General features: G+C 39.7%; 1 protein-coding gene across 2 annotated transcripts in view; it reads right to left on the bottom strand.

Annotated features, from left to right (window-relative positions):
• Positions 1-12,772, bottom strand: part of rngtt (RNA guanylyltransferase and 5'-phosphatase) — a 104,818-nt gene that overhangs the window by 50,147 nt on the left and 41,899 nt on the right. For both annotated transcript variants that reach the window (XM_058392658.1, XM_058392657.1), the window contains one exon: positions 1,412-1,576. In XM_058392658.1, coding sequence (XP_058248641.1) covers positions 1,412-1,576 — 165 coding nt within the window. The remainder of the gene's footprint in view (positions 1-1,411; positions 1,577-12,772) is intronic.

Genomic DNA, 12,772 nt, shown 5'->3' with positions numbered 1-12,772 from the left:
AGAGATGGACAAAGTCCACATGCTTCCTTCTCATAATCTCTCACAGCAGGACGAGTCAGATGGTGTTAAATGCCCTCGAGAAATCAAAGAAAGTGATTCTCACTGTGGTGTTGGGGTACTCCAGGTGTGAGTGGGCCTTTTGCAGTAGATACATGACTGAATCGACCACACCTACCTGTGGATGGTAGGTGAACTGTAGAGAAAGCAGGAAAGATCCGACCCGAGGTCTTAGATGTAAAAAGGTGAGACTTTCCACGACCTTCATGACGTATAATGTGACGGCTACAGATCTGTAATCGTTCAGGGAGTTGTCTTGTTTGGCTGCTGAAGATGTTCTGGAGGATCTACAAGCTGGTTGAGGCGAACCTTCAGTACCCTGTGACCTTCAGTACCCTGTGACTGGTCCTGCAGCATTCCAAATTTTCTGATTTTTTCACCCGCATGTTTAGCCATTTTTAAATAAAACAAAATGGGATGTGTCTCAGAATTGGCCGATTGACGGACTCGACCAGTATCGGAAAAGAAAAAGCAAAAGTGCGTCATCGCTAGTTACCGTTTATGTTAGTTTTACCATTCTGGGATACGACCTCGGATAGCTTCCTAGACTGAAAATGTATTAAGAGAGACATACTCTTTATATCTACAGTATTAAGGCATCCGATCATTGTTCAGGATTTAATAATAACGTTTTAATACACTTCTTCCTTTAGATGTAGTCTATTCCGTCACTAAAAAACAGGATATAATGAACTGTACGTGTTTACTATCGATGTGTGTTTATAAAAAAAAAAAAATTAGAAATTAGGGTTATTTTTCCACTCCGAGGCTTGTATTTGGCTTCATCGGTGCGATAGGTGCTGGTTCTCACGGGCTCGTTGGTTGAGATAATTAGTGAGTGCTGAAAGATATGTCTAGCAAATTACTGTGATTGATTTCACTAATTAAAAATAAGCGCTGAACCGTAGCCTTTACTCTTTTCCCGATTTCAGCTGGCTAGAAATGGATATGTGAGAATGTGTGCGCCGTGGAACATAGACAAACAAGACTCCCACAGTGAACCGGCACAATTACCGAAGGTGATGTTTGTCTAAAAACGGAGGTTAGTGGGGAAAAATGTCATAGGAGGGGAATTTTTTTAAATGAAATAATTAATCTAAATTAATTGAGACATTTTGACTTTTATACCGTTTCCCCAACACCATTAAAAAAATTAATTAATTAAAAATAAGAAATAAAAAAAATTTTAAAAAGTAAAAATAAAAAAATTCTCCAACACCATTAAAAAAATAAATAAAATAAATAAAGAAAGAAAGAAAGAAAGTCATCAAAGCAAGCGTACTTGAAACATGACTGCTTGGTTTTAAAAAAAATTTTTTATTAAAAAATAAATTAATAAATTATCCTAGCCTACCTTCCGTGCTGCATGAAGGTCGAAGAAAGGCTTGCTCCTGACGCTGAAAGGCTCCTTGGTCTTGTCGATTTGGCCCATCTTTATTTTCTCGGAGCGAGGGAAGATGATCTCCTTCTCTATACACAGCAGCCGTCTGCTGAAGTCGCACTGACCCACTGGTTGACCCTGGCGAACAACCAAAAGTCTATATTCATTTTCATTTCACATCTAAGTGTTCATTTAAAAATAATCAGCCTATGCTTGAAGGACAAAAATATAATTACACGCATCCACGTGTCTACAAAAAAATATCTTTTAACATGACAACACTGTTACACTTCCCTGTGTCAGACTGCCAAAGCATATAAGTGTGTGTGTGTGTGTAGTAGTGGTTTGGCTGTCTGTTTGTTTACTTTCGAATGTCTCTTTTCAATAACCCCTATATTTATTATTTTCACCTAAATCTGCTTAAAATGCCAAGTGGAGCGTTTTGCCGAGCAAAAAAAAAAGGAAATTCAGACAGCAAGGATTAGCGCTGTTAAAGTTCATACATCCTGCACAGCTCTCGCGGTTTAGATTCATCTTAGACAATGTTTTAAACCTGACATGAGAAACCGTGTTCAATTTTGGTCTCATCAATTCAGAAAAGCGAGTGACGGTAATGGAGCGACTGATTACTGCTGAACTCATTTGTTTTGTAGATTTCACACAACACATTAAACATAACTAGGAAAGATGTTTTTTTTTTATAATAATTATACAGTAATGGGCCATATTTTAATAAATTCCTACAAAGTGCTGTGGTGTATAAGAAGAATAAAACTATTTGGGTCATGTGGTTATTGGGAAATAATGAAATTGTGACTTCCTCATCATTCCTCATTGCAATACCACATCAACACACTGGATAGGGGGAAAAAACAAAACAAAAACAGGATAGACAATATGAAACATGTCTTCTGATGGCAAGATAAATTTCTGCTGGTGTGTAAATAAATAAATAAGAACGTGTGAAGATAGAAAGATATATGTAAGTGATTAATCAGAATAAATAAATAAACAAACAAATAAATAAATAAATATGAATGTAGATAGACAGATAGATAGACAGATAGATAGATAGATAGATAGATAGATAGATAGATAGATAGATAGATAGATAGATAGATAGATAGATAGATAGATAGATAGATAGACAGATAGATAGATTTCAAAAGAGAATATAAAACATGTCTTCTGATGACAGGGTAAGTTTCAGCTTTTGTGTAAATAAATAAATAAATAAATAAATAAATAAATAATTAGATAAATAAATAATAATGAAATAAATGAATAAATAAATATGTATAAGTGAGGAATCGGAATAAATAAATAAATAGACGGACAGACAAAAAAAAAATAGATAAATAAATAAACGTGTACTTAAGTGAGTAATAAGAATAAATAAAGAAATAAAGAAATAAATAAGAATGCACGCAGATAGATAGATAGACAGACAGGCAGACAGACAGAACTAGAGATGACCCTGTAATCTCTCAGTTCATTACCAGACATATAAAGCTGGTCATATTTGCAGTGTGTGTGTGTGTCTGAGGAGCCGAGTTGCTGTTACGACTCCCACGGAGTCGTATTCAATCAATGTCTGTCTCTAATCAGTCACTCTGGCGGCAGCCGTCTCCACGGCAACAGCATCCCTAAGTCATGGCTCTCTCACGTCTGCTCTTCCTTGACCCCGGAGGACGGCTTTTGACCGCTGGCGAAAGGGCGTGCGGTCAGCACTCGACGTGAGACGACAGCTTGCGTGCTCAGCTAAACGGAGAGACGTCTGTGGAGCATTAACATTACACATTCTCTGCTGTGGTGAAATACGAACACGGCCATTTATCACCTTCTCTTCCCAGTCAAGTGCAATTCCTCCGAGACTTTCAATATGCTAATGCTTGTGTCTTCTGCATAATGTTAAATACGCATGTGTTATAATTACTGAAGTGTCACACTGTCTAATCCGTACATGCTGTGGTACTGAATGATAGATTGGATACATCCTGGACTTTTTCCCCCATCTGCTGCCCGCTGTAGCCTGGGATTCCAGGTCCTGGCTCACAGCAGCGGGACCCGGTGTGCTCGTCTAGCCATTCTCCTTTGACCTTTCTCATTATCAACAAGGCATTTCCACCCACAGAACCACTTAGCGCTGGGTTCCTATTTGTTTTTCTGGAAATCCCAGGGGATCAGCAGGTTCTAAAATATGATGAGAACAAACACTTTGATGCTCTTGGCCTGTATCTGCATACATTTTTTATGCATGAGTAATAAAGTGGTTGCTGAACACAGTGCATTTCATGTAGCACACACTGTTTGAGGTTCAGCCCCAGGGGAGGGGAAAACAACAACAACAACAAAAACAACAACTATGGCAAAATACTCTTACTAGTCCAACTATCAGGACAAATCTGTAAGACTTCTTGTAAAGATGGACCACAAAGTTTACAAGAATCTTTTATAAACTTGTTGGATTTTTTTTCATAAGCTGATTTTTTATTTAACAGCCACTGAAGCTGATACGGCAAAACAAACAAACAAACAAACAAACAAACAAACAAACAGGCTTTTACTAACACAATGTATTTTCCTATATTCCTACTGTAGTAACTCATTCTGCTTTTTTTGTTTGCAGAAGCTGACCCCTGGAGCACTCGTCCTTTAGTCAGTCTAATAGCTAATAATTGTGTTTGGCTTGTCATGTGGCTTTTAGCTTTGCGGTGCAAGATTAATAAACTCCTCTGCACTCGCATGAACACAAGCAAGTCAAATGCTGCAATTCTTTTATCACAGTCCTGTGTGATAATACACACACACGTACATGCTCTCTCTCTCTCACACACATACGTTCACATACACACACACGTTAACATACACCCACATACGTATATGTTCTCTCTCACACACACACACATATATAAGTTCACATACACACACATTTTCTCACACACACACACACAAGTATATGTTCACACAAACACACACATATGTTCTCACACAGACACACACACATACACTGATGAGGCATAACATTATGTCCACCTGCCTAATATTGTGTTGGTCCCCCTTTTGCTGCCAAAGCAGCCCTGACCCGTCATGCACTGTGTATTCTGAAACCTTTCTATCAGAACCAGCATTAACTTCTTCAGCAATTTGAGCAACAGTAGCTCATCTGTTAGATCGGATCACACGGGCCAGCCTTCGCTCCCCACGTGCATCAATGAGCCTTGACCGCCCATGACCTTGTCTCCAGTTCATCACTGTTCCTTCCTTGGACCACTTTTGATAGATACTGACCACTGCAGACCGGGAACACCCCACAAGAGCTGCAGTTTTGGAGATGTTCTGATCCAGTGGTCTAGCCATCACAATTTGGCCCTTCGTCAAACTCGCTCAAATCCTTACACTTGTCCATTTTTCCTGCTTCTAACACATCAACTTTGAGGACAAAATGTTCACTTGCTGCCTAATATATCCCACCCACTAACAGGGGCCATGATGAGATCATCAGTGTTATTCACTTCACCTCTCACTGATCATAATGTTATGCCTGATCGGTGCATGTACATGTTCTAACACACACGTATATATATGTATATTAGAATCATATACATATAAAAATATATATATGTTCTCTCCGGTCTCTCAGTGATGAGCTAATAAAGCTCTGAATCCTTCAGCGCTTACGCTGAGGTAAATGATACGTCTGATCAATTCAAAGCTAGGCTCTGAATGTCAAAAGTTACAGCCTTCACAATTGGAAATCAATAAATAAACACTACAATCCCAGAGAGCCTCTGCGTTGCCTTATGTGATGCGGAGAGTTTAATAAAGATTAAAGCAGTGCGAGGCAAGTGGACTGGATCAGAGAGCTCAGAAGTACAGACAGAAAAAACGACTTAAACGTAGTAACAGACTTCATCTTCATGGCGGTTGTGTAGGAAGAGTGTATATATAACCGGCGAGAGATTCTTATTACTTTTATTAGTATTTTCCATCCGAGTCTCAGAGCTTATAAGCTTTTGATTGCTACAGAGCTGGAGCTCAAACCTTTCACATCACACTGTGGTGAATTCAGAGACCAAAATACCTACAGATGATTGAGGAAAATACAAGATCATCTAACATTATGCTAATATGATAGCAGCCAGAATGGAATGTAAATAGAAGATGAATGAGAAGGACAAAAAGACACACACACACTCTGTATTTCTGAATAACGATTTACCAGCATGTTCGTTTAAGCAAACGTTAACCCGAACCCAGGCTTGTAAGGCGAATAACACGATGAAAAAAAACCCCCAAAAAAACGAAAACGTGTGCCAGCCTACTGAAAATTCATGAGGTTCATGTTTAACGATCGGCTGGCATTTTAAATCCGGCGCATTTCAGGCTGTCGAGGCGTCGTCATACTACAGCGTCTGAAGGCACCTACACCCCAGAGGGAAAGGATCGATTCTTCCACACAGGAAGGAAGGAACAAATAGCAGGAGCTTCCTAATAAATGAATAAAAGGGTTCAAAGCTCTCCCACTGCTAGGTTTGTAGTGTTTAGGGAAGAATTCTGAAGATTAGATGTGGAATAAAATGTGGAAAGGTCCAACGTGGCAGAGCCTGGGTTTAAACTAGTAGTATAAGTAGTCTAGTTAGTAGTCTAAAGCTGGAAACCTATAGTTTAATACTAAATGTGTGTATAGAGAAAAGTACAATAAAGCTTGTAGGAACCAACAGAGAGCTACCTCATGTAACTAACATATTACACAACCTTTTTCTTAATAGTTCTTAAAAATTAATTTGTTTATTCGCATGCACAGTGTAGAAGGAGCAGGCCGGATTTGTTTTTTCCCCACTGCAGCTTGATAGACTCAAGATTTCCTTTCTGATCAAAAGTATTGGCACCCCTTAAGGGCACCCGCCTTACTGTAAAGTCCGGCACTGAATAACAAATCAGCAAAACAAATGTTCATGCACGTCACTGGACCTTCCTAGCAGTCTCACCCTGAGACATACGGATGCCAAGAACATTCCGGTTAAAAAAAAAAAAAAAAAAAAAAGGTCAGTAGATTTTCCTCCTGGAATTAAAGTGCAAATGCCTTTAAAATATTAAAAACCGTTCAGATTAGTTCTTTTCTCCCTTCACTACAATTAAGAGAGCTCCTGGTCCGGAGATAAGCAGGGTGCAGCGGGCTGTGTGCAAAGTCACGGCCGTTACTTTCCATTCTAAATGAGCAGAAGTGCACTATAAGCACGGGGAAAGGTTCTTAAATTGCTGGAGATATTTTATAAGAGCGGGGAAATGAAGTGATGTTGAAAATGGAAAGTTCTTCAAAATGTGATGAAGTCCTCCAAACCGAAAGACGGCGAAATGTCTGACAAAGAGAAATGAAAGCAAAAAATTTTGGAGACAATCATTTACCTCTATGATGATACTGAAGAGACAAGCTGGCACCAAATTAGCCAACGAGGGCTAACCGATCAATATCCCGCTAAGCACATGATCAGCTTCCCAGGCAGCTGCGGGCTTTTATATTGATCTTGCTCGTGTGATGATTGCGGCTCTACGGCGGTAAAAGAATCGTTTGGGATCATAATCTTAAAAAGGAGCAATGCGCTATACGGCTATTTAACGTGCGAAATATTAAAACGATAAAAGAAAGTTGATTGGAAATGGCCTCCCACCTCAGGAAAGGGGGGGGGGGGTCCATGGCAAAGAAAAGGACAAAGCTATCGATGGCATGCTAAGCACATGATCAACCTCCCTGGTGGCTGCACGCTCCGTATTGATCGTGTATGTGTGCTGGAGATGACGGCTCGATCTTAAGCCACCTCTCGCGTGGAGTTCACTAGCAAGCTAGAACAGTCAACAGGCCAAGACTGAGTCCCATTTTGAGGCAGTAGGAAAAAGAAATATACAAAAGTATAAAGATGTAGCTAGCTTGTACATGTTGGGTGCTGAGATGAATAAAACCTTTGATAATTTGCATCTCACTGTATTTAAAATTAAAGATGCCTGATAAACTGGGCCAGGGATGCTCATCTGTCTTCACTGTCTCAGACACTGCTGCAGCTGAATACAAATGTAGTGCGTGAAGCACATTTTTCTTCTCTTTTCTGTAATTTTTCAAACTGGGTCTTGAAAAGTAACTATAAAAAACTTCCTGTTACACTGACGTAATGGGAGTAGTTGTAGTTCTTTACCTTCCAAAAATGAACATGCACTGAACGTGTATAAATTAAATGCACCTTTTGTACTGTGCTGGTGATGTTTAATATTTCTCCATGCGGCAAATTTCTAAAATGAAGCCTAATTTACCACAGAAATAAACGTTTGGGCACAATTTCATTACGACTTCAAGAGCTTCCAAAATGAGAGAGCTGCATTATAATGCAATATAATTATAAAGCGTATCAAAATGTGTTCATTCAAGTCGCATGTGAGTAAACTGTCCTCTCCATTGGTCAGAGCACGCCTCTTTATCTTCCTGGGTTCTGCTCATGGACGGACAGTCAAGGATCTCCACGAGCTTATTGTGGCTTTCTTTTTCAGTGTAGAATGATTTATAAATTTGATGGAATCGAGGTTTCATCATTTAAATGTATCTGGTTTAGAGAACAGCCATTTTAAGTGAAAGGCTGGAGATTCATTCGCTCGAGTGAGGTGGTCTGGGCCCGGTTATCTTGGCGGGGATCTGAGAAGGTTTATATACATCTATATGAACCGAACTGAGGGAGAAAATGCACCAGGTTCCGAAACAAACGCTCCAAACGAGTAAAAACATCATTAGTGAATGGTAAAGATTGTATAGTATTTAATAAAAACACGGGTTTAGGCAGATTTAATACCTGTAAGCTGTATGAATATCTCACATGATCTTGATGTTCCTAAAATTGTAGTAAAATCACACAGGGAGTGCATAATCAAGTTATTTCCATTAAAGCCACTGTTTAACTGAAACATCCCAAGACCTGTTATAGTGCTCATCTACCATACACTCAAGGTCCAAATTATTAGGAACCTAGAACATTCTAAATCTAGGTAACATTGTGTGTGTTTAGAGATGCTTTCCTGTTATTAACGGATGTATAGGAGTTACGGTATTCTTCCAGTTAGTTCCAACAATTTTAACAAGGTGTCTCCACTCTCAGAACTACTGCTTCCTGGGTGTTTGTTGTTGCTGTGTTTTCTCAGATGTCTATGAGTCTACAGACAGTTATCTGTGAAAATCCCTGGAGATCAATAGTTTCTGAAAGACTCAAACCAGCCTCTCTGGCACTATATATCACGGTCACGGTCACCGAGATCACTTTGTCTTCCAATCTGATGTTTGATCCTAATATGTACTGATGTTCTTGACTCATGCCTATGAGCATTTATTCAATTCAATTCATTTGTATAGCGCTTTTAACAACGGACACTGTCTCAAAGCAGCTTTACCGAAGTATAGAAACATAGAAAAAAATTATTTATCTTTAATATTTATCCCTAAATGAGAAGCCTGAGGTGACGGTGGTGAGGAAAAACGCTGAGGGATTTGAGGAAGAAACCTTTAGAGGAACCAGGCTCAGAAGGGAACCTTATCCTCATCTGGGTGACATTGAACAGTAAATAATGTAAATGGTGATAATGTCCTTTCTCCAACAGCAACCAAGAGCTCTTGAGGAACTAATAGTTATTATTTATGTACCTTATAATATCCTGATTAGATCAAATGTTTAATCCTAATAAACTGTAGCTCCAGGACCTTAGTATCGTCCCAAACAGTATTACAAACATCAGCAACAGAAACCTTGTACTAATCAAAACACATGTACAGACATGATCCTGGAATGAATCCAACAATGACGATTTGTAAAATATCGCGCACTTCAGACGGCTTTCAGTTATAATCCCTGCTTGAAGCGACCGGCAACCTCTGAGCTTTAAGAAGATCTAATAAAGACAGCAATTAACCGCCACTAGAATCTAAATCACGAAGAATGTAATGAGTTTTCGTCGCTGGTTAATTGGATTAAACGCAAAGGGTAAACACATGCTAATCTAGGAAGGTGTTGATCAATATGGAAATACAGCATTGTACAAGAAAAGCTTGTTTGAATGAATGAAAATGAAATGATGCAGTGCGCGGTGTTACACAAGAAGCTGGCACAGCTAATTTCTTCTCAAGTCTTCACACACACACACCAACCTTCGTACTAAGTAAACACTCGCAAATTAAAGTGTCATAAACACACTGAAGGGTGCAAGGAGGTGTGTGAGACAGCATTTTAAACAGAAAATAACAAACAGTGTAGTGTAATCGTAGAATTTAACAGAAATAACAAGTTTAGAATTTAGCAACACAAAGCTTTAGTCTAGTTGTTACAGGAAATATTTCGCTTGGCCTTCTGTCCACTTTTTAAATGAATGCGTTGCACTTAGGCAGCTGTTTACTTGGAGCCTTTATGCTGCTGATGCTAAATAATTAATAGCCACCCTCATAGATGTGTGTCTTAGTGAAAAGGACACGTTAGTGCAGTGGAAACCTGGCATCTCTGGCTCTAAAGTAAACCGCAGCAGGACGCTCGTACATAAAGGCAGCTGTGTAAATCTTTATCGAGTCCTCGTTCACAAATCCGGTCGCGAGGCAAAAAAAAATTAACTAGCGCTAACAGAGGACCAAAGGGGCAGTAATGCTGCTGCCCCATGCTTGCTGTGTGAACATTTTCAGTAAAGGAGAAGCAGAAGAAAGGACACTGAATGACACCAGTTGGCAGGTGTGTGGTTTTTATGGGGAAAGTACTCCACGGCTGCAAAGATCTCATATTAAAGCAACTAATCAGAATCCAACAGATTTAAGTGAAGACAATGTGAAGATTATCTGTGATAAGATGATGTGGATAATGATTACTGAGTGGATAAGAAATGCGAGTGCGTCATGCTGACCATGCAAAGACCTTTTCCAATGCCCGATGGTTTGGGGTACAGGTATTCTGAGATGTACCCAAAACCTATAAACCCTGGTTAAAGATATATAAGGGAATTCATTTGCTGTATCGAATAAATTTATCTAAAGCAGCTCAAAATGATGCTCCTGGACTGTATGCTAGATGACCACGTTGTGGACCCTCAATATTACATACACTTACAACATACAAGCGTTTAGGTTTCGAGAAACAATGCATCTGGGGTAAAGGTAGCTCAGAACGTGTGTGCCTCAGGATAACTGATCCTGTTAGAGTCCTCATCCGATCCCAAATGATGAAATGTTAAAGAAAGGAAATGTGACGGTTCTGCGCGTATATCTTATCTCAACAAGGAGCATGACACTAAATTCTGCAATCCTGGAATAAGCGAGCTCTGTCAAACCTTTCTGATGCCATCACCACACTGCTGTTGCTTCTCCGAACCGAAAATAAAAAAAAAATAATAATAATCCCAAATGCACACTGACATTTTGCTGCAGCATGGAGACACAGCCACAGGCCAAACAAACAAATGAACACTTTCTTCCCAACATTCAGGCTCTTGGAGTCTAGAAATGCAATTTAATGATTGACTTGTCAGGCTCCATCTGTTACGCAGACATATTTAATAACTTCATTAAGTCTCGCGGACAAGAACAAGAGAGCCCTTTTCCAGGACCTAGTTCTGTTCAAGCGAGAAAATAAATTGCAGTTTAATGTTAATTACCCTTGAAAACAAGACATATTAATTAACGGCGAAAACCAGAACTGACCCGGCGTCTGGTCTTCTTTTAAGAGTCACGTAACGGTTTAAACGGTTCGAAATGCATATGTACAGACAGGACTGCCTTTACAGCTTAAACCCGAGGCGATCAGTCTTGATCTGAAACGACATTAATGCGTTATTTAGATGCAGGGCTAGTTGCTAATCAGCAGTGTTTTTGCTAGTCTGACCTGCCTGATTTTACCCACTAGGGCATTAAATTGTTTGGTAGCCGAGTTTGCATGAATAATCAAGAGTGCCTTCTATAATGAACTCTCGTGAGATTTGCACTACCTATCTCAGCACAGCATTATACAAATGCAGTTTATCCAACTTATAAACTTCAAGGTGATAAAAACAGTTCCATTTGAGTCATTATGTGAATCGACACATTTTACCGACTGCAGTTACACAACATTTCTAGCTCGTGTTCATTCAAACGCAGGAGAAGTGGTCAGGTCAGGCTGTGACATCAGGCAAGAAGACCTCTGTGTTTCAGTTTGTGCCAAAGGAGTTTCCTGTGGGTTGAGGTCAGGGCAGAAGGTCGAGTTCTTCCACTCCAACCTTAGCAAGCCATGTCTCTATGGGCGCTGGTATAACCTGTGAGATACACATTGTTTTGTCTGTCCTGTCCTGCCTGTTGTGCTTATTCCTGATGTTCCAGCTACTTCCACCACAAATCAGTAATGGCAACCGTATAAAGCTGGGATGGAAGCCAGTACTAGCAGCTTCCATGCTCATTTGTTGTTGTGTGATGTTCTGGGTTGTGTTTTGCTTCCGTCAGTCTGGTTTCGATCCTTGCTTGCCTCGTCTCCGAGTCCGATATATTCCCTTTTTCGGTTTTGGCTGTCTAAATTGTATTTAGTCTTTGCCTGTGGTTGTAAATATTGCTATACTGTACATATATCTGGTAATAGGGGTGTGACTACCATTTTTGTTGAGATGTTTGGGTTTTTGTCTCTGTTTTTCTTGGTAAGGGACGTTAGGGAAGGTAACGGTCTTTCCAGAGTGTTTCTGTTTGTTATTTTGACCTTGGTCCACCCTGAAGTCTTCCCCGCTTCACTGTGCTGTATATCCTACAACATTATAATATATCCACCTTATTTCACTGCTGTGTTGTTGTTGTGTGTGTCGTTAATACTATCTCTGGGGCATCGTATTCCCGTCTGTCCATCTCAAATATATAACCCTGTGCCGTTTCTCACACTGTGCCTCCCAACCCTAGACTGGGACGTATCAGCCCAAATTTGTCATGCTGGAACAGGTTTGGATTCAACTCCAGTTAAGGGAAATCATACAAAAGGGTACAATCTTGTGCTTCCAGTATGTGTGCCGAAACAGTTTGGGCAAGAATTACATGCTCATGTCTTCACATTCTCTAATTAAGCCGTCTTTTTGGCATGATACAACAGTATCTGTAAACAACATTAACAAGAGCCAACTTTGTACTGTTAATATTTGTTGTGCTTGGTCTTGAAATCAAATAATATAAGAGTGAAATGCATGAGTGATGTAGATGAATGATTGATTTGTCGTCAGCATACACTCAATTAATACAGATATGGGGATGTATCCTCTGATCCTCTTTTAACGGATGTCCTTTTACTTGTAATGACAGCCATTCTGATGCTAGCT

Source organism: Hemibagrus wyckioides, linkage group LG06 (genome assembly GCF_019097595.1).
Source record: "Hemibagrus wyckioides isolate EC202008001 linkage group LG06, SWU_Hwy_1.0, whole genome shotgun sequence".
NCBI classification, from domain to species: domain Eukaryota; kingdom Metazoa; phylum Chordata; class Actinopteri; order Siluriformes; family Bagridae; genus Hemibagrus; species Hemibagrus wyckioides.
Note: the sequence above shows the minus strand (reverse complement) of the source record. Positions and strands in the feature narration are given on the sequence as shown.